At 34.0% G+C, this 23,764-nt stretch overlaps 1 protein-coding gene across 2 annotated transcripts; it reads right to left on the bottom strand.

Moving 5' to 3' along the window:
- Positions 1-365: 365 nt before the first annotated feature.
- LOC149821302 (protein NRT1/ PTR FAMILY 2.7-like) lies at positions 366-5,096 on the bottom strand. 2 transcript variants are annotated; one of them, XM_089982916.1, is made up of 4 exons: positions 4,969-5,096; positions 4,186-4,403; positions 1,594-2,126; positions 366-1,227 (listed from the first exon to the last, which is right to left on the bottom strand). In XM_089982916.1, the coding sequence occupies exons 1-4, from the start codon at positions 5,075-5,077 to the stop codon at positions 420-422; spliced, it is 1,668 nt and encodes a 555-aa protein (XP_089839042.1). In that variant the 5' UTR covers positions 5,078-5,096; the 3' UTR covers positions 366-419. The 2 variants fall into 2 exon arrangements, with proteins under 2 accessions (XP_089839042.1, XP_089839043.1); XM_089982917.1 differs by having other exon boundaries at positions 4,369-4,403.
- Positions 5,097-23,764: the final 18,668 nt, after the last annotated feature.

The following is a 23,764-nucleotide window of genomic DNA, read 5'->3' as shown; positions in this document are numbered from 1 at the left end:
GATTGGAGTCTCAATAGGATTTTATTTTCTAGAGAAGTCTTGGATAAGGGTGGATGTCTTAGAGTCCTTAAAGAGTTTGGACATTCAAGTAGGAGTTCTTGGGTCTATGAACAGGAAAGATGTTCTTTGCTTTGTGTTGAGTTTTTTAATAAAGTGAGTCTTGCGAATTCAAGATCAATTCTTCTAAGAAAACAGTGTGCTTCTTTATTTAAGCTTCCAACTACGTTACTTTCGTAGTGGTTAATACACTGTAAAGCAAGTTGCATACCATAAAATAATTAGTTTAAGCTTTGTAATTTGTACACTTAAGCACACATGAGATGGTAAAAGAAATTGATCACTTGCAAAACGGCCAACATTTTCCAGATGCTTTCCACCTTTTTATTGATCAATATACCGTGTTGCTTAACATACAACAATTAGCTTAGACGTTGTAGTTTGTACAACTTAGCACACACAAGATAGTAAAAGAAATTGAGCCCTCCCAAGACAGCCAGCATGCAAAACACATTGTTTAGACGCCCCTTGTTCACATCATCAGTCAGCCATCCCGTAGTCCTTCTGACCACATCCACAAGCAGTGTGCTTGAGTAAAACCCAATCCCCATGGTCAAGGACATCATGGACGTGCCCGTGTTCTTAAGTGACACTGGAAACTCTTGGTAGTACAGACTCACTTGGCCTGGGATATAGAAAGCTGAGCCAGCTCCAATGAGTGCAAGTGGGGGCACTAGCCAAAGGGCTGACATTGGCACAATGGGATAAGGTTGGCCTGCAAGCCCATGTTTGCTCATTGTTTGAAGCCTCCTTGATTCAACATATGCCATGGCAGCCAAGCCAACAATGTTTACTATGTGCCCAAAACCTATACGGTGAAGGACCGTGGGCACCCGACAAGTTAGGGTTCGGCAGAATGGGTAAAAGAATCTGTCAATGATAGGTAGGAAGAAGGCCATGCTAATGAACGCAAAGACCTGGAAGGAAGCAGGTGGGATGTTAAAGCGAGGACCTAAGCCACGGTCCATGGCAAGGGACTGTAGAATGGTGAGATTGGTTTGGATGCCAGTGGCAGTGGAGAGGAAGATCCCAGTGGACCATAGAGGAAGCAACTTGAGTGACGCCTTGAGGTCCTCAACTTCTTGGATGGTGCATAGTCTCCATGGCCTTGCTATTGAGCCATCCAAATGAGTGTCACCTTCTCTTATGAGAGCTGCTTTATTGAAAAAACTGCATGAACAATACAAAAATATTTTAATGGTGACATAAATTAAGTTCTTTTATTCATGATCTATATGGTCAGTTTGGAAGATCATCATATGGAAAACCCAATTAAGTTCATGAAATCCGATATTTTCGTAACTTGGAATGCAAGGAAACAAGATCTTGGTCATATGAAGTTGAAAGCTTTAAATATGTGATGCCAAAATTTGCCCTGGATAAAAACTTGAAGCCATTTTGAAAAGATATGGTTGTATTAAATTTCAGTAAATTGTATTCTAGGATAAAGTCTCAAATAAGATGGGACAAATTTCTTCATGATAAGACGAGCTTAAGTGATCCAGGTCAATTAGTGAACCCAAGTATACTATATACCTGAAACTAGAAGTCAATACCGGAGGCTTGCCCTGTGAACCATCCCCATAGTAGTAGACCTCCTCATCCTTCGACAACTCAATCTTAGTCTTGCGACTTGCACTGACCACTACTCGAGCGAAGCTAACAAAAGGGCTCCCCTCTGGCCTCACATCTCGGTAGCGCCATTTGCCTAGAAGGAACAGGATCAAGCTAATGGCATTGAGCAGTGCACACACTCCGTAGCCCAAGCCCCAGCCTACATTGTCTAGGATGTAGACCATCGCTGTCAACGCAACAAGCATCGCGAGTGTAGTAGTAAAGAAGAACCAGTTGACGAACATTTCCTGTTCCTTTTGTTTATCAAGCTGATTCCCGCCGATTGTAACATAGGTGAAGCTTGTTCCTGCTGCACCTATTGCGATTATTGCAAAGGCTAAGCTTAGGAAGGCGAACTGAGCAGTTGAGGGAGGATCGCATGAGCCTAGTGCAGGGTCACATGAAGGAGAACCCAAGGATGGAACTAATGCCACAAGCATCAACATCATAGTCCCCTGTGAATTGGAGAATTGATACCTGAGTATTGTAGGGTGAAAACTTGACAAATCTTGAAATCAAGCCCACATTAAGTTGCCATTATCCGCATAAATTCAGTGGTCTTTCAATATTATGAAGCTTCATGTAATCATTTATGTTAGAATATTGGGTGCAAAAAGTAAGGCCGTGCGAAGGAAACTTGTAAATCATATTGTTCACAGTTAAAAAGCCTCAAACAGATTGAATTTGATCAAGATCTGAACAAAGATCCGAGAGAAAATGAGGCTCCAAGTCCAAGTCCATATATATGGAAAGATTCTCGACCACATTAATCCGGGTATTAGCTGAAAGTACAACTGAATCACAAACCAAAAATAGCTGAAGAAAACAAAAGAATAATCATGAAAGTAATCAAATATCAAAAATATAAAACCTACATTTACTACGTAGACCATGACAATATGTCCATGTGGCATAGCTCTTTCAGGGTGTGTTTGATTGCATGTCCAAGATTGGATGGAACAACATAACATAATCTATCTATTCTGTAACAACTGCACTACGTTCAGCGTTTGGTTCGACTAGACAAGAAGTTGTGTTCCTTGTGTCCAGCATTTGATTTTTATGTTGTGCGGTCAACTTGAACACATATGGATAATGGGTTGGATAACTTCATTTTGGATTGTAAGACTCTATCCCCCCACCATATGAGTACTTTAACATGTTTATTATGGATTTTAACTCCGCATATGGATCTTAGATTGGATCTAAAAACTAAAAATATTTAAATTTGATTAATTTGAGAAAAAAATAAGAATTGATACCTTTTTTATATGTAAATGCTTTAATCGGTGTCATATTGGATCTAATTATGAAATTTTATCAAAAAATTATGGATTTTAGCCCTGAATATGGATCTCAAACTGGATCCAAGTACGATTTTTTTTTAAATTTTGGGTAATTTGAGAAAAAATAAGAATTCATATTTTTTTTATAGAAATGTGAAAACTATAAATAAATCATAAATCCCTAAAATTTTAAAAAATAATTCATAAATAAACTAAAATTCAAAGAAACCATAAATAAACCATAAAGTACAAAAAAAAACATAAAATAAAAAACCATAAATAAACAATAAAAGTAAATATAAAAACTCTAATTCAAACCCTAATCAAAGAAAAACAACTCTAATCAAATGCAACATAAACAAATCAAATTAAGTATAAGAAGCTCCAATTAAAGAAATTTGATTTAAAGTCCTAATAAAAAAAGATCCCTAATTAAATTCGATATCGAAAGCCATAAAGATATTTGATTTAAAGCCTTAATCAATAAAAAACAAAGAAAAAAACCATAATCAAATTAACGAAAACCCTAATCAAACTAAACATAAAAAACCTCAATTAAAGAAATTTGATTTAGTGGCCTAATCAAAGCCCTAATCAGAGGAGAAAAAGAAGAAGAATAAGACCAACAAAAAACGAAAAAGGAGAAGGAATAAGAAGAAGAGAAAGAGAGGCCTTTCGCCACCGGCCTTGCTACCCGGCCACTGAAGAGAGAGAGAGGGTTGGGGTTAGACCCCTCTGGCAAATTTTTTTGTTTTTTAATTGGTGTTCCCCATCATGTTCCCAGTGTAACAGGGATGGTTCACCATTCCACCGACGCGGCAGACAAACACACCCTTAGGTGGCACTTGATAAGCAGGACAAAGGTGTGCCGAAACCATTGCATCCTGTGGATGTGGCCTCACATCCTGCATCGAATGCAACAAGATGTCCTGCCAAAGTGGGGTGCATAAATCACATGCGTCCTGCTTTGGTGGGACACTTTAATTTGTTGCACCTCGGGGGGTGCGACAAAAGTTTTTTGGACTTAACGATATATGACGGGTTGTCTTGACCGTGGTGTCCAGTGAACACCATCTTAAGGAAAATGGGTTGGATGATGGTCTAAATGAGTTCGTCTAACTGAGGCTCCAGATCTTTCATGGCCGAGCTTATAGACCTTGTGTAGTAATTGATCTGCAGCTGTACAAAAAGTAAGGCCGTGCAGAATCACGTCCAAATGAAAACATACCAAGAAAGAAATGAATGTGAAGATGGAGATGGTAAGGAAACAGCCCAGGTAGGAATCACACAAGATGGCGCCGGCCACTGGCGTCAAATTCATGAGTGAGTTGACTATGTTAGTGATCTGTGACGCCTTAATGCTCTTGATGTGGAATCGGTGGTTGAGGAACTGCATGAGGTCGGTACTTACCCCATAGAGGGCAATTGTTGAGGCCAATGCACTACCTGCAGGTGATCACAAACCAAAGCTTCTTTGACATGTACAACATGATAAATGCTTCACAATCAGGGTGGCTGGGAATTTAATTGATGTTCAAAGCTAGCCCTCATAATTCCTTCACCATAGTGCATATCCAAACCACCATTCAAGTGCGTTTGGATTTAGAATTCTGAATATACAGCTAGTACATATTACCCAGCTTGGAGCTCAAGAATCTTTATCATGATTATCACTTTGAATAACCATTTTCATCCAGGTTAGGAAAAAAAAAGGAAGGGAATACCAGGCGTTCTTGAGCTTCGCTACAAAAGCATGAAATCAAAGTTGGAAGGAAGAAAGTGACTGCTTAATTAAAAGTAGCTTTATCCCAAATTTCGAACAGACCTTTAGGGAGTGAGTGTGTGTGTAAGCACCCACTTTTTTTTTCTTTTATGACGAGGAATCTTCACCCAGAACCAGGTCACTAAATTGGTGCAGTTTGCCATTATTCTATACTAGATTTCTTGATGAGTGAGTGCAGACTACAGATCCCAACAACAAGGAGGATGGTGAAAGTATTGAGATCTTTACCTATGATAAAAGGGATTGTGCTCCATCCACCATTCTTCCAATTAGGTTGCCCGGCCTTCCTTTCGGGAAATTCAATGGTAAGGGCTTGTGGGCTGCGTTCCGGCTCCATTTTCCTTTTCCGCTCCTCCTGCTCGTAGATGCTTTTCTTCAGTTAGCTTTGGTGATAGAAGTGTTGAGTGGCCACTATAACTCCCCGTTATTAATAGCGGGGTTGGGTTGGGGATGCATTTTGGAAGGGTCAGTTTGACGTCACCATTATGATCACCAACCTTTGTCCCATGTAGTGGGGTCGGCTTTCAATGACAAGGCAATGATCTGACCTCCCTTTAACATACCACAAGTAACTCATGTTAAACAGCACCGTGTAGCCGATTTGGAATAGGTCTACAAGGATGGAGAAACTAAGCATTATCGCTTCCAGAGTACGAACCCACTATTTTATAAATGCACTTGGAACGATACAGGCGGCACATGGGCCTCATTGTGTCCATGGTGCCTCATAAACTACATCAACTAAGTGATGCCAAACAAATATACTTAGGGCACGTTTGGAAGGGAGAAAGATGAAAGAAAGTGATGTGAAAATGGAAAACTCATACGGATTTTCTTACCCTTCTAAACGAGAGAAACTTTTTTGCTGAAAAAGTTTTTCTAAAAAGTAAACTTTTTGATAGGAAACATTTATCCATGGGGGGAGGGGGTTGGAGGAATATTTCCTACCAAGAGAATTTATTTTTACACTTCCCACCACTCATCTAACCACCACCGTCCATCTCACCGCCACCCTCTTTCTCTTCTCTCTCATTTTTTCACATTTTCTCACTCTGTTTTTCTCATGCTACACAGACAAGTAAAAAACTTTCTTTTGAAGAACTTCTCATATCAAAAACTCTCATAGGCAAAACTTTCTTTTCCTATAAGAGTTTTTCTCTCTAACAAACGTGCCCTTACACTAACAAAAAGGGAAAAAGTAACCTTTATATCTAACAAAGGAGATTCACATATCAAATGTGTGCATCTTCTGAAGTTTGCAACCCCTATGCAAACCTTTTGTAATTGAGAAGTTCTAGCTTGATAGGTTCACCGCATACATTTATGGTAGTCCAGACATTCGTGCATATGTAATGCAAACCTCCTTTAACTTAAAACTTGTTGCATATGTTCATAAATATAGTACGACATTCACAAATCATTTTTGTAAATGTTCGCAAATGTGTGAATCTCCTTTAACTAAATACTACTAACGTTTGTCTACAAATATGTGTCATGACATTTATAAACGTGTGAATCTTCTTTAACTAAAATCACATAAGGTATGGACGTACATCTGCAAAAGTTAGACATTCGCAAAAGTCTCAAATTCCCAAGCGTTATATGTGAATCTCCTATTAATGCAAAACAAATATAATTAAGATGGGGATGTTCTTACCTTCACATGCAAATGTCCAAACATATTTACGAATGTCCTCTTGATGTTCGCATGAAGATTCATGATGATCCTCTATATATGTGTACCTTTTGACCTTATTTATTGACATCTCAAACATTTACATATTCAATATAAGGTTCACAAATATTCTCATGACTTTATTGTGAGTCTTCTCATCTTCATACAACCTGATCATCCTAGGTATGATCGGTTATGACATGATTACGGGGATGGATTGGTTGCATGAGCACTGTGCTTGTATAGAGTATCGCAGAAGGCGGATATATTTTGTTCGCCCGGACCAACCCATCTTTGAGTACAAAATGGGTAAACCGATGGAGAAGGCGAAGTTGCTTTCAGCGATGAAGGCCCAACATCTGGTTGGATGCAGTTGCGAGGCTTTTCTTGCTAGTGTGTCTTTGGTTGTGCCCATACCGACCATGATAGAAGAGTTGTAAGTTGTGAGGGATTTTGTAGATATTTTTCCTGAGGAGCTACCTAGGTTACCTCATAGGCGAGAAATGGACTTTGCTATTGAGTTGGTGCCTAGAACGGTCACAAACTCCAAATCTCCATTCAGAATGGTGTCGGTTGAGCTTGAGAGGATCAAGAAGCAACTGCAAAAGTTGTTAGATAAAGGATTCATTTGACCGAGTGTGTCACTGTGGGGTGCACCAGTGTTATTTGTTAAGAAAAATGATGGTTCTTTGCAGTTATGCATTGATTATAGGATACTGAACAAAGTGATGATCAAGAACAAATACCCTTTGTCGTGGATTGAGGATTTGTTTGATCAGCTTCAGAAGTTTAAGGTAAATCTTGACTTGTAATTTAGGGTTGTGAAGTATTGTAAAGACATAGCTTTTGACATGATTGCTAATGGATTGCAGGTATTTTATAAGATCGACTTGAGATTAGGTTATTACCCGCTCGGAATTAGGGATGAGGATATCCTCAAGACAACATTCAAGACTTGTTATGGGCAATATGAGTTATTGGTTATGCCCTTTGAACTCATAAATGCCTCAACAACATTCATGGACCTCATGAATAAGATATTCTGATTGTACTTGGAAGCGTTTGTGATTGTCTTTATTGATGATATTCTGATCTATTCTGAGAGCATGAAGATCTCTAAGGATGGTGTTTCAGTTGACCCTTCTAAGTTGAGTAATTTTTTCTATGAGCATTAGTATGAAAATTTTAAAAATTCTTGAACTTTAATTGATAAACTTTTGGTATTCTAATAGGTGGAGGCAGTATTAAAGTGGGAGCAACCCAAAGAATATTGAAAATATTAGAAGTTTTCTTGGATTGGCTCAATATTATAGGAATTTTATATAGGATTTCCCACGGATTACTTTGTCGATGATGAAGCTTCTTTATAAAGAAGTGAAGTTTGTATGGGATTCTTAGTGTGAAGAGAGTTTTCAAATCTTGAAGCAGAAGCTTACTACTACGCCAGTGTTGACATTGGCGACAGGGCAACATAGCTTTATCGTGTACACAGATGCCTCAAGCACAGGTCTAGGGTGTGTTCTGATGCAACATGAGAAAGTTATTGCGTATGCATCTCATTAGTTGAAGGTTCATGAGAGAAACTACCCTACTCATGACCTAGAGTTGGCGACAATGGTCTTTGCATTGAAGATTTGGAGGCATTACTTGTATGGCGAGAAGCTTTAGGTTTTCACAGAGCATAAGAGACTTAAGTACCTCTTTGTGTATAAAGACTTGAACATGAGACATAGGAGGTGGCTTGAGTTCATCAAGGATTACGAGTTCATGATTGCTTACCATCCAGAGAAGTTGAACATCGTAGTGGATGCTCTTAGCCACAAAGCAGGAGGAGTTTTAGCAGGCTTATGGAGTTTGACTTAGGATCTCATTGAGTGAAGACCCTTTTGTGCTAAGGACGATATGATCAGTATCACCAATATGGCTATGATGACGGAGATTATGAAACGGATCATAGAGAAGTAGAAGAATGATCCCAAGTTTTCTCAGTTGGTAGTTGCGTATTAGGAGGATAAGTCAACTTTACACCTTTAGAAAGATGAAAGCATCTGGTATGGAAATAGGTTATAGGTACCTAGCGACTCTCAGATCAGAGAATAAATGCTTGGTGATGCGCATAAGAGTAAGTTTACTATATACCCTGGTAGTACAAAGATGTTTAAGGACTTGCAAAGGAATTACTGGTGGAGCAGAATGAAGCAGGACATAGCAGAGTATGTTTCGAAGTGCTTAATCAGTCAGTAGGTCAAGATAGAACATCAGAGGCCTAGTGGTTTATTGCAGTAGATTAAGATCCCTCAGTGGAAGTGGAAAGCTATCACGATGGATTTTGTGGTTGGTCTACCAAGAACCCGTAGGGGTAAGGATGCGATTTGGGTGATTTTAGAGCAACTCACTAAATCAGCCTATTTTCTTCTGATCAAGACCCACTAGTCTTTGGAGAGTCTGGTAGATTTGTATGTGTAGGAGATCATACAACTTCACAGAGTACCTCTATCGATCATATTGGATCGAGACCCGCATTTTACATCAAAGTTTTGGGGACAATTGCAGAAAGCTTTAGGGACTCAGTTGAAGTTAAGTATGACCTTTCATCCTCAGATTCATGGTCAGTCGGAGGAGGATATGCTGAGATCTTATACTTTGGATTGGAGAGGTGAGTGGGATAAGCATATTGTGTTGGTAGAGTTTGCCTACAACAATAGCTACCATGCAAGTATTGGCATAGCATCATATGGAGCATTGTATGGATGGTCGTGCAGGTCACCAGTATATTAGGATGAGGTTGGTGCACGTACTCTAAACACACCAGTGGTGATAGAGCACTACACTGAGCAGATGTGCATGATTCGTGATAGACTTCGGATGACTTAAAATATACAGAAGAGTTATGCAGATCATCAACGTTGAGATCTCACATTTGAGGTTGGAGATTTTGTTTTTTTGTGTGGGTTTCTCCTACCAAGAGTGTGTTCAGGTTTGAAAAGAAAGGGAATCTTAGTCCCAAATTTGTAGGACCATTTAAGGTTTTAGAGAAGGTAGGTACAACAACATATAGGATGGAGTTACCCTCCCAATATAAGAAGATCCATGATGTGTTTCATGTATCAATGTTAAGGAAGTATGTATTAGACCTGTCACATGTAATTCATTATGAAGATGTTGAGGTACGAGAAGACTTGACTACAGAGAAGCACCTAGTAGAAATCATGGACCGTAAAGAGAAAGTATTGAGATCGAAGACCGTTCCCTTAGTAAAGGTGTGTTGCCAACACCACAATATTGAGGAGTGTACGTGAGAGTCTGAGGCCAGCATGAAGGAGAAATACCCTTACCTATTCGAGTAAGTACAAATTTTGTGGACAAAATTTCTTTAATGGGGGTAGAATGTAACATCTGTGATTTTGTTTTAGTTTAACTTTTAAATTCATATTAAAATGAGTTTTTAATTCTGGCAAAATTTGAGAGTCTAAGTTGACTAAGCAGTGTTTTGTACTCAAACCAGGTTCCATGAGAAGCTTAGAGGGGTCACGCATAGCCTAGTGGGGTGTCAGGTACGGTTAGGCTGGCTCACAGGGGTTCAGTGTTGACTCAGAGTTATTGGATCTTTGATGGGTTGGGTTCGGATCCAAACTTGAGTTTGGATCCAGTGTTGTTTTGGATCTTATATTTAGATGTGGATCTTTAATTTGATTTTAGATTTAGATCTTTTTGTTTGGTTCCTAGATCCAACCCAATTGAGGATTGGATCTGGATCAAGTTTTGGGTCTGGATAAGGTTTTTGGATCTAGATCATTTTTAGATTTGGATCCAACTGAGATCCACTCCAGGTTCTAGAGACCTCATTAGGAGGGCCTTTAAACCCTAGAGGATTCTAGAGAGAGTGTGGAATGCCCCCCTAGTGGATCCATAAGTAATTAGATTAATTAATAATTAATTGTGATAAAATAATAGTAAATTATATTAATTACATAATTAATTAAGAGGTTAGTTAAAATATCTTTAAAATAAGGCTCTTAGGGATCAGCCTAACTAGTTTGAGGATCTTTTTGGAATCCAAGGAGGGGATGCCCCCCCTTAGTGGGTTTTCTAATATAAAAAAAAGAGATAGGTCTCTCTCTTATTCTTTTTTTTCTATTTTTTTTCTTCTTATTCTTCCTTCTTGGAGCTTTTCCAGCATCCATTGAAGCTCTTCTAAAGTTGGAAGATGAGAGATGAAGGCCGATCTATATTTGAGAACTCGATTAAGGTAGGTACATCAATCATGTAGGCATAGATTTTTTCAAATGCATAAAATATGCATGTGACGATTTTCAGATATGAACCAATGATGGATCAAACCTTAAAACACATCTCTAAGATTGATTTTCAATCTAGAGAATACATTTTTATCAATTTTTTTTATCATGGAATAAAAAAAAAAAATTCTGAAACAGGACGATGTTCGGGCTTCTTTTGTGAAAAACAATTTGGGAAAAGCTTCTTTCTTGTTATTTGCTAGATCTTATTTGTTTCAACATGTTTAATATGTTAATCTTAGGTTATATTGATGAAATACAAGTTTTATAACTTTTAAAAATTTGTTGTATACTTAATCTATATTCTTGTATGCAAAAAAACATTTTAAAGAAGGTTTTGGCAAAAATGTTTTTAGGGTTTGGATATTTTTTATAAAGAAAGTTGATATGAGTATGTATGATAAATTATTTTATAATTAGCATGATTAAACAACATGTCATTGCATAAATAATCCATGTTTCCATGATTATTTAGGGTTTCTTATGATTCATGCTTAGATGTATTCATATTTGAGGTATTTTTTAAAGGTTTTGTGATTCTTGGATGATGTATGTTATTGTTTTGGCAAGATTATCATGAATCTGATCAAATATGTATTGTATGATGATGTAAATATGTTTAAAACATAAAAAGACATGATTTTATTGATTTTTACCTTGAATTTTGTTCTTGCTTTATGGTTCTTGCATGAGTTTGAATCTTGTCTTTTCTGTCCTCATTTTTTATTTTGACTTATTTTAAGAAAAAATTGATATCTTTATGAAAACAAAGTCAATAAATTAAAATAAAACTATTGAAGTGTTCTACACATCCCGGGCTTGAATTTAGATCTTGTTTGACTTTGTTTGGATTAGTATTGAAGCCAAAATGTTCATTGCAATAGAGCACAGGTTTTCTGCTTTGTCCCCAGGACTGTTCCAACCAACATTTTTTATGGTTCTAAAGACCCAACCAAGACTCATCAAAATAAAATGGAAAAAATCTGAGTGAAAGGTAACATGTTTAAGAAGATCTCATAAAAAAGGCTTTGTCAAAATATTTTTTTCGTAGCTATGGAGAAATTCCTCAAAATGGGATAAATTTCTGCAGTTGACAAGATATGTCTTATATTTTTCTTGAATATGGTTTGGTCCCAAAAAATTTTTGATCTTATTACAATGAAATTTTTTGTTCTATTTTTTGCACTGTGTTTCTAAGATATGGGGGCAGTCTTAGTAAAATTGGAAAAGTATAATTCAGTTTTTGTGATTTTTGGTGGGTTTTTCAAAAATAGGTTAACAGGGATCTGAATTTGCACATTATGACATGTATGGATGCTTAATTGTATTTTTCATTATACATCATGGTTATAGATGTTTATCTTAAAATTTGAACTGATATGCATGCAAAATGAATATATTTTATGTTATTCTTGATTTATAACAATTCATATGATATGCATGTTAATGAACATTGAATATCATAAGGCATGATCAGTGTAAAGTGAATTGTTACACATGTTGTTGCTTGTTTAAGCATGATCATGAATTGCATGTAGTTGCAGCTTTTATTTATGCATGTGAATATATGACATAATGATAATGATATGTGATATAAGCATGTGTGTGGCTCGAGTGTGAACTAGGGTTCAGTAGAACCTATGGGTGCTTGTGGTGCACCAGATACACTAAAGATATTTATGCACATAATCACATAATTGCCTCATGGAGGCCTGACTCACAGTGTGAACTGTGAGATCTGGATGAGTCAAAACATACTTGGTCATGTAATCTCCAGTGGAGATATTGGGCTTGTGAGCCCAGGTGTGTGTGTGTGTTATGAGCACATGTAATTTAATTTATGAGCATAATACATGTGAATATATGACATGATAATGATGTGTGATATAAGCATGTGTGTGGTTCCAGTGTGAACTAGGGTTCGATGGAACCTATGGGTGTTTGTGGTGCACCAGATACACTAAAGATATTCATGTACATAATCACATAATTGCCTCATGGAGGCCTGACTTACAGTGTGAACTATGAGATCTGGATGAGTCAAAATAGACTTGGTTATGTAATCTCCAGTGAAGATATTGGGCTTGTGAGCCCAAGTGCATGTGTTGTGAGCACATGTAATTTAATTTATGAGCTTAATAATTAAATAAGACCCATGACCCATTCGAAACAGTTCTTTTGGACTTGGGCCCACTTTGGAGAGAGTAGGGGTACACACAACCAGTTGACTCTTGTTTTATTTTGGAGAGCAGTGTTGTCTCCTGGTCCCCTATCTCTAGTCGTAGGGGGATCGGACTACCATGTTTCCTAAGTGGTATGTCCAAAATCTCTGCTGAGTAGGAATCGATTTTGCGCATGACCACTAGGAGTTTCTCTCGGTTACGGACCGCTCCAATGGAACCTCGATGTGAGGTTGGAGATTCTTTAATTCAATGAGGTTAATAAAATACATGGCATAATATATCGCCCATTGGATTTATTGAATCAAAGTTAGGATTCTGAGAGTATACCTTCAGGCAGGAGGAACAGTGAAAAATAAAAAATCAAAATAGAATCGTTTAAATATTTTAGTTTATGTATCAAATGTTATTTCCTTGGCATGATGCATTGTAGCATGTATATCTTGTAATATGAATGCAAGCATGATTAGTTGCATAAATGTGATTTATGCTTAATTTTGATATTGTGAAGTTGCATGATTTCGATGTTATCTGAAATTATGTCAATGCATGTTTATGTGATTGAAATATTTGTGTTCATGTGTTATGATGATTACCTACTGAGGTTGTAGACTTATGTCTCTACTTATAATATTTCAGGTAATAAGTAGGCTAGATGGTGATGACATAGGCTCAGGGTGGTGTCAAGAGGGTCATAGTTCTTTACAACTTTGAAAGGACTTTATATTTTATTATTTATTTATTTGATTAAGTCTTGTCAATTGTGATAATGTTTGAGACTAGTATTTGATTTATTTTAAATGCAAACTATAGTTTGATTGAGTTATTTTAGTCTTACATGTGGTGTGTGATGTATCTGTAACCCGCCCAAGGCTTGAACTGTATTTAAAAATAGTTTCTGATATGTTTCTTGGAAATCGTGTAAAGGGGTTAAAAAAATCTCTAAATTTTCGGTTTAAAAAATTGGGGCGCTACAATACTCCTACATTATCGTTCAAATCAAATTTTACTTAAGTTTCAAGAAAACTGATTTTAGTAAAACCAATTTTTGAGAGGTGTTTTCTTCATAAAACCCTCTCTATTCTAATTTTGATGAATCCAACACTGAATTCTCGCATGAGAGGTTTGGTATAGATTTTATTTAATTAGAAATTAGAATAAACTTGTGCCTACGAGTTCTGATGTACGTATAGAGAATAGAACCCCCTACCTTTAAAAAAAATTATGGATCTGAAATCGCAAACACCGAACTAACTCATTATCGGCTCGAACCAAAGGTCACCTCAGAACTGTGGCTGCATCACTTGGCTCAGCAACTTCACCATAAAACTCCAGACCTTCAGTTGTATGGAGAAAGGAGAGACAAGAGTGAGAAAGAAAATGGAGAGGAGGGAATCGGAGAGGAGATAGGGAAGATAGAAAAAAAATCCAAATAGGGATGGGCGTGTGAGCCTTCCCTGTATATGTAGACCCTTGACAATTTTCTTTCTTTTTTTTCAGTTCCCTTCCTTTCTTTCAACAAAATTCTAGCCAAAACTTTCCTAATCATATGTTTTTTTTCCTTAGAACCCTAAATATCTGTTGTTACTAGGCCCATATATATATATTATATTTATAATACTTATTATATGAGATATGTTATACTATATATAGGTGGGTTTACCTCTTGAAGAGGTTCTAATTAATCATAAGAGTGGAATGTCTCCTTTTTTTTAAAACTTTCTAAAATCACACTTTTTTATAAGTTGTATTTCAACCCTTCTATTTCTTTTAATTATTTAGTAAGTCTTGCTTTTCTCCTTGTTTCTTTATTATTACCATTATTATCATATATATTTTTTTCACTAAAGGTTCAACATAAAGTGTGAAAGGATTGTGGGTTTCAAAACCCACTTCCTTCTATTAGCATTTATTTCTCTCTTAACAACAAAAAAAGACGTTAGAGAGGAAAACTCTCTAATTTGCCTTAAAACTTTTTTTTATTTGATATCTAGCTCATCCTCGAAGAATCTAGGATGGGACACCCCCCACCCCCCTTGGGAGGTCTCTCCTTTATTATATAGCAAGTTTTGACTTGCTCTTAAAAATTATTTTTTAGTAACCTTTTTTTTAAAAGCTTTTAATTTAAAGTTTTAAATGATATTTTTCTTAAATAAATTAGGAGGTGCCACATAGGATGGGATTGCCCACCTCTACCATTTTATGGATTGTAATTAAATCCAATTCTTCATTCCATATTTTCCTTATTTTATAAATTGGTTTTATTTATTATTTTGGATTTCAAAATTTTCAAAACTACATTTCAAATTTAAATAAAATGACTCAATATATAATCCAAATTATTTCAAATTTATATGAAATTACATTTCATTCTTATCAAATTATCCTAAGTTCGTCTGAAATCATATTCGACTTTATTTTAATGAAATTTATCAATTATTTTATTAAACTCTATCTTTTTTATAAATTTGATTCTGAATGTGAATTTCACCAAAATCCAATTTAATTCTTTATAAGATATTTCTTATAATTCATCTTAAGCTAATTTACATTTTTACACTTTTTTCTCATAAAATTCAGCATTAATATTATTTTATTCATTAAAAATACCCTAAAGAGTCACAAGTATTACATTCAAATTCAATTTAAATTCCAAACTCAATTTCGATAAAGCTTCAAATTTGATAAAAATCCAAAAATTGAAATCGAATTTCAATACGACTCAAAATTCAAATGCATACTCAATTCGAATCTTCACTAATATTGAAACTCAAATTAAATTTCATTTAACTTCAACTTAAATCTAGATTAAATCCAATTACAAATCAAAAACCTGATTCAGAATAAATTCTTAGTTTGAAATTTATTCTGAATCTTAATTAATGCTTGAATTATAATTTAATTCTCATCTTCATTTCAAATAATATTTTAGCCTTAAATTCACTATTATTTTTCATAAAAATATCAAAATTTTACAGATTTTATATCATTCCCTCCTTAAAAAAAATTCATCCTCAAAATTTACCTGGGGTTATTTATCGACGCAATTCTGGATGTTTTGTTTTTATAAAAAAAAATAATAAATATAAAAAAATTATAGGTATTATATTATTGCTCCAAAAAAAAGGAATTTTGTCCTCGAAATTCAATATCAAATCATCGAACTTGATAAATTAAATATATAAATCATCATACTCCTACTTTACAATACCTCATATTAAACCTTCTATCATACATCCTTAGTCTGCTTATCAGGATTTACTATCGATATTTTTTTTATCTCAAAAATTTATCACATAGCCACATGTAACATCACATTTCATATTTTTTTTTAAATCAATATGTTCCTAACTTGAACCTTGAATCATGCATATTTGATTCGTTAAATCAATTATGTTTTATAATTCAAAACATGTGTATTTCATAACATAAAATATCTAAACCTCAAGCATACAAATTTCTTATATACATCATTCAAGTCATACATATGTAATTCATACATGTATTATCGAAAGCTCATAGGTATACATAAAAACTCATAAACATACATAAATTTTCTATATTTGCATAACCAAAAAATTTTCTATTAATGTCCCTATTTATCATCTAAGTTTAGAATTTAAACAAATCATTAAAAAATTAAATATTTTAGGAATAATTTTATAGAAGTACATAAAAATAAAAAGGAACACACTCACCAAGCAATGTCGGTCAGTTAGACAAGCTTTGAGCCAATTTTTTTCTTTTGCTCCGATACCAAGTTGTAACACCCCAAAATTTTTATCCTAAAAATTGTGAAAACTTTTTTTTTAAATGGTTTTATAAATTGCAGCAAAATTTTGAATGTGATAAAAGCTTTGGCATTTAATAGATCTATCACATCATTTTCAATTACACTTTAAATTTAAAATTGAATATTTACAAATAAATAAATATCCATTACAAACTTTGAATTAAATAATATCAGAGTTCTTTCAAATTAAAAATTATCAGTCTTTGAGCACTTGTGAATGCTTGCAATCCAAAATACAATCCAAAAAGGGAAAATATCTAGCTCGGTCCCTATTGTAACCTTTCGTCATCACGTGGTTCTTTAGTTGCTATCTGAAAATATTTAAATAATAATAGGGTGAGACTAATTAGTCCTTAGTGGGGCAGAGCTACTCAATACACATAAATTAAAACATGCATTCAAGAACTTATTCCAACACTTACACATGCTTAATTTACAACATTCCCAACCATTCACATTATCAAATTTCTCTTAATCAGAAGCAGATAAACATTTAGACATGCATGAATAATTAACAATGCATGCACTTATCATAGCCAAATTTGAATTATATGCATGAGTGACTAACATCTTTAATTGGGTTTTCCTATTAAATGATGCATGCCATAACTAGCTAAATGCATATTCACTTTAGGTTTCAGTTCTTAGACCTGTGGATACTAACACAGGTAGTAACCTGGATCAGGGCTATGGCGCATGCAACTGTGAATAATTATTTTATTCAATTCATGCTTTATATTGAAAACTCAATCCCTGCATAAAAATTATTTTAACAGTAGATATGCAGCATGATACGATTTGTAAAAACATACTCAAAAGTAGTAGAGATATCGCATGTATTTGCTAACCGAGCCTTTAGCCAGTTCAGAACCCGTCTGACCTTAATTCCATTTGATTGTTACAATTGTCATAGAAAAGTCCATGAATGGCAGTCAAAGATGAAATTTTGAAAAGTTGTAGAAAATTCTGTCAGCTTTTCGATGCCACACATCGTTCATAAAAATTCTAATCTATGAGGAAGATATGATCGGTTTAGTGTACGCCTATACTTTTCTGTTTTGACTGTCACAGTTCAGTGCTTTGTTCGAGAACAAAGCTTAAATTTCATAAATTGTGTAAAATTTTGTTATCTTTCCAACACAACAAATTGTTCATAAAAACTCATATGGATAAGAGAGATACAAATGATTTAGTGATTTGATGTCAGGCCAAAAATACTAAATAACAGTTAATATGCATTCGGATGAACCGAAACATACCACCCAAATTCGTATTTTCAAAAAATTTCAACAACAAACCATTCAATAACATGTCAAAAATCCCAATATTTGATATTTACATATTTCTTTATAGAAAAATCTCATTTTTTCAGCCCTTAGGCAGAAAAATCAATCGGTCTTCCTTAATACTATTTCCTTAAAAACATTTTTGGTGTTTACTCAATTTCAAGCATAGAGTTACATATTTTTCTATGACATAAATAACAAGATCTTAACTAACGGCATACAACATGAATAAGAACATAAAATCAAGCAATCTAACTAAATTTTTTACCTGAAACAATATATATTACCCTGTTGTATTTTGAAAATGGTTTTTTGTTTCTGAAAAACCGATAACACATGATATACATGAAATTATTCATTTTTATTTCAAGTAAAACATTCTCTCTATGGGTTGAACCGATTTCCCTCTGGAAAAATCAAATCAAATCCCTCTTCACTAAACCAAATCAGAATTTTTGAATGTTATTTTTGTTAAACAAACTAAATACTTCAAATCTGGGCTAATCGGCTAAGCCTGATTTGCCCGTATTCAAACCCAATAGTTGTTTTGCATTTTTTTTGTAGGGTCTAAATCTTAATTTTTATCACATGTATATACGTGTGTACACCCTTAATTCAAAGTGTATACATGTATATTATCGTTTAAATTAAATTTTACTTAAATTTCAAGAAAACTGATTTTTTAGAAAGGTTTTCTTTAAAAAAAAACCTCTCTATTCTAATTTTGACGAATCCAACACCAAATTTTTGCATGAGAGATTTGGTACAGATTTTTTTTTAATTAGAAATTAAAATAAACTTGTACCTATGAGTTCTGATGTACATGTAGAGAATAAAATCCCCTACCTTAAAAAAATGTGAATCTGAAATTACGAATACCGAACTAACTCATCATCGTCTCGAACCAAAGGTCACCTCAAAACGTGGCTGCACCTCTTGGCTCAGCAAGTTCACCATGAAGCTCCAGACCTCCAGTTGTATGGAGAAAGAATTAGAAGAGACAAGAGGGAGAAAGGGAATAGAGAGGAGAGAATTGGAGAGGAGAGAGGGAAGATAAAAAAAAAAGCCAAATAAGGAGGGGGTGTGAGCTCTCCCTCTATATGTAGACCTTTGACAATTTTGTTTTTTTAAATTCCCTTCCTTTCTTTCAACCAATTTCCAGCCAAATCTTTCCTAGTCATTTTTTTTTCTTTCCTTAGACCCCTAAATATCTACCTTTACTAGCCCCCCCCCCCCCCCCCCCCCACCACACACACACACACACACACACACATATATATATATAATATATATATATATATATATATATATATAGAGAGAGAGAGAGAGAGAGAGAGAGAGAGATTATATGTGATATGTTATATTATATGTAGGTTGGTTTACCTCTTGAAGAGATTCTAATTAAGCACAAGAGTTTAACGTCCCCTTTTTTTCAAAACTTTCTAAAAGCACACTTTTTTATAAGTTGTATTTCAACCCTTCTATTTATTTTAATTATTTAGTTAGTCTTGACTTTTCTCTTTGTTTCTTTACTATTACCATTATTATCATATACTTTTTTTTCCACTAAAGGTTCAACCTAAACCGTGTGAAAGGAGGTGGGTTTCTAAACCCAGTTCCTTCTATTAGCATTCATTTCTTTCTTAACAACCAAAAAGGATGTTAGAGAGAAAAACTCCCTAACTTGCCTTAAAACCTTCTTTTTTTTTAATTGATATCCAACCCATCCTAGAAGAATCTAGGATGGGATGTCTGCCCCACCTTGGGAGGTCTCTCCTTTATTATTTAGCAAGTTTTGACTTGCTCTTAAAAATTATTTTTTAGTAACTTTTTTTTTAAGCTTTCAATTTAAAGTTTTAAATTATATTTTTCTTAACTAAATTAGGAGGTACCACATAGGATGGGACAACCCACCTATGGACCTCTACCATTTTATGGATTGTAATTAAATTCAATTTTTTATTCTATATTTTTGTTATTTTATAAATTAATTTTATTTACTATTTTGGGTTTCAAAATTTTCAAAGTTATATTTCAAATTTAAATGAAATAACTCAACATGTAATCCAAATTATTTCAAATTTATATAAAATTACATTTCATTTGTTTCAATTTATACTAAGTTCATCTGAAATCATATTCGACTTTATTTTGATAAAATTTACCAATTATTTTATTAAATTTTTTCTTTTTCATAAATTTGATTATAAATAGGAATTTCACTAAAATCAACTTGAATTCACTAAAATTTTTTATAAGATACTTCTTATAATTCATCTTAGGCTAATTTGTATTTTTACACTTCTTTCTCATAAAATTCATTGTTAATGTTATTTTATTCATTAAAAAATACCCTGAAGAGTCGCATGTATTACATCTGAATTCAATTTAAATTCTAAACTCAATTTTGATGAAGATTCAAATTTGATAAAACTCTAGAAATTAAAATCAAAATTTAATAAGACTCCAAATTCAAACACATACTTAATGCAAATCCTAACTAATATTGAAGCTCAAATTAAATTCCATATAAGTTGAATTTAAATCCAGATTAAATTTGATTACATATCAAAAATCCGATTTAGAATAGATTCTAAGTTTGAAATTTATTCAGAATCCTAATTAATGCTCGAATTATAATTTAATTCTCATCTTTATTTCAAATAATGTTTTAGCCTTAAATTCATCATTATTTTTTGTAAAAATATCAAAAATTTACGGGTTTTACACCCCATCTTATGGACTTCTACCATTTTATTAAACTTCATTAATTCAAGTTTTCCATTTTATAAAATCTATATTTAATAATTTATATTATTTTAGATTACGAATTTTGAATCCATACAAACCAAATTTTAATTTAATACAATTACATTACCTACTTATCAAATTAAACCCAATTCATCTAAAATCATATTTGACTTTATTTCAACAAAATTTATCAATTATTCCATTAAAATTCTAATTTTTTTAATTCGATTTTGAATGTGAATTTTACTAAAATCAACTTTGATTCTTCCTAAAATATCTTTTAACATTTAACTTAGATGAAATTTATATTTTTACATTTGTTTCACATAAAAATCCTTATTAATATTATTTCATTCATTAAAAATATTCTAAAAATTATAGATATTACATCCAAATTCAATTTCAACAAAGATTCAAATTATTGTATAATTCAAATTTTGAATTAACATTTGATTTAATTATAGTTTAGATAAAAATTTGAATCAAATTCAAATCTAATTAGAATATATGAGATTCATTTATTAAATCTAAATTTGAATTTAAATTCTAAGAATTAAAATCAAAATTCAATGAGACTTCGAATTCAAATGCACACTCAATTCGAATCCTAACTAAATTAAAACTCAAATTAAATTTTAATTAAGTTCAACCTCAGATTCATTCTAAATCCAAATTAAAGCTCAAATTATACTTAAATCTCACCTTAAGTTCAAATAATATTTTAGCATTAAATTTGTATTTATTTCTCATAAAACATTGAAAATTTGTGGGGTTTACATCATACCCGTAAGAATGATAAAAAAAAAGAAACAAAAATTCGATACATAAACACATTTATTTTGTGCAAACTTATGTGAAAACATGCCCTAATAATTCAAATGCATATTCATGTACTTCTTCTTATTCTTTGATATGTTGCATAAAAGCATTGACTATACATGTTCAGTTTAAATTTATGTAATGACTATGCACAAGATATATGTTCTTATTATTGTTTGATGCCATGTATTTTTTTGGTTTGGTATATGGATGCATGGTTACTGTATTTCTTATTGAGACTTATTGAAGTCTGACCCTTATATTTTATAAATGTACAAATCAAAAGTGAATGAGTTGGAGCGATTGTGTGATGCTGCAAGAGATGTTATGTGAACCGACTATTTGAATCTTGGAGTTTTTGCTCTGAATAACTATTATTTATTTATAAGACTGGTTGTATGAATAACCATTTAATTATTTGATGAATAATTTAAATTGATTTATAGATGAATGATGAGGTGTTTGAATACATGTAACTTGCCCAAAGTTTTTACTCAATTAAGTTAAATATTTTTCTCTATATTAAAAAAAAAAAAACAAGTATTGCAGTTCGAGGACTAAAGTCAGTCCTGCTTAAGCTGGGACTCTCGACATCTCTTCTGGTAGAAACTTTGGGACAGCTTCTCTAGATGGGTCCCAAATCCGGATCTCAGTTGGAAGAGGTCGGATGCTCCTGTAAGGACCAGGGGCGAGGGTCGGTAACAACTATCAATTCTATCCAATAATTAAATCAGTGCGCCCTGTAAAAGGGGGCTAATTAAAAAAATTCTCTGTAAAATGATGGGACCCACATCCTTTTTCATGCAGTCTGCGCATTTTGCAGACGCAGAAACAAAAGGACGAAAGAGTTGTGGTAGCGGCCAGGCCCTTCACATATTGCAGGGTAAAAGGTGCCAATGACAAAATTGCAGTCAAACCGCACTTTCATGGTGAGTTTGGGATAGCCAGCCACCATGGGTTTGCACCACCACACCAACCCCTGATGAAGACACGGTCATTTATGAGCTCATTTGTCTCTTTCAATCACTCTAATACTAGGGAGTCAAGAGTGGCGGTCATATACCATTTTAAGTCAGGACAAAGGCTTGATGATGATTGAGGATGACAATATACAGCAATATTATATTCCATTTAGTGAGGATTAATAACTTTGCAAAGTGGTTGATGGAAAATTGTAGGGTAGCTGCAATAACAAATTTGCATTTCCCTAGCCAACAGGTCTAAAGCTCGAACCTCATAAGGGTTATCAGCCTAGCTTATTTTCTGAAGGAAGAAAAAGCCTTTAAATTGCGTTCTAGGTTTAAGCTTGGTCTAGGAAGAAAAAGCCGTTAAATTACCTTCAAAAATTTTTGATGAGTAAGTTCTCGAGGTTGAGTGAGCTTAAAACATACATAAAACACGGGGGAGCTATGTATTTTCTTGCAGATTGTATGATGCACGCATCTTTTCTTTTCAAGAGTAGGCATTCTACATTTTCATGGGGCACCAAATATGCATGACACAAGTTCGACTTGTATAATTTTTTTTGGAACGTCATAAATTTTCGGGCAATTCCTCTCGAACCATACTAATATAATATTACTTGATCAGATATTTCGATTCTTACTCTCCCACTCCGGTCATTGCTTTTCTTTCTCATTTTTTGGTGCTTTCGTCGTAGCCGATGGCCCTAAAATGGAGGTTTCTCAAAAAAATTTGCCATTTAGTGTGAGAAATCGAGTCGCATCCTTTTTCGTGCCTCCTACATTCCCATTGATGGTTTTGGGTTAGTTTTCTCCCTCCTACCTCTTTCTTCTTCGAATCTTTTTTTTCGATTTAGAGTGTTTTCTCTTAGCCGACTACCATAATAAGGGCTTTCTTTTATTTTTTAGGTCTTTTTCCCTACTTTGGGATTAATGCCCAACAAATTAGGCTTGTTTTCATCTTACTACCGTGCTAGGTAAGTAATCCTCATAGCTATAGTGGTTTTCTTTTTCGAATCAGAGCTCTTATTGCTGCTTCCTCATTGATTTTGGTTTAATCATTTTGAATGCCCAGTAGCTAACGCCACCTCTGTCATCAGCAACAACTTGGTTTTCATGAGTATCACCTCCTCTTTTCTCGATTTCCTTCATTTTCGAGGCAGTTTTCTAAGAAATTTTGATATTCCTTGGAAATTGCATGCCTTCATTTTCATGCAGTCATTATGGGTGTGCATTGGATAGTGTGCATACTAATGGAGA

Source organism: Nuphar pumila, chromosome 12 (assembly GCF_984573655.1).
Source record: "Nuphar pumila chromosome 12, dmNupPumi1.hap1.1, whole genome shotgun sequence".
In the NCBI taxonomy this organism is placed as follows: domain Eukaryota; kingdom Viridiplantae; phylum Streptophyta; class Magnoliopsida; order Nymphaeales; family Nymphaeaceae; genus Nuphar; species Nuphar pumila.
The sequence above is the reverse complement of the archived record's forward strand: the minus strand, read 5'-3'. Positions and strand labels throughout refer to the sequence as shown.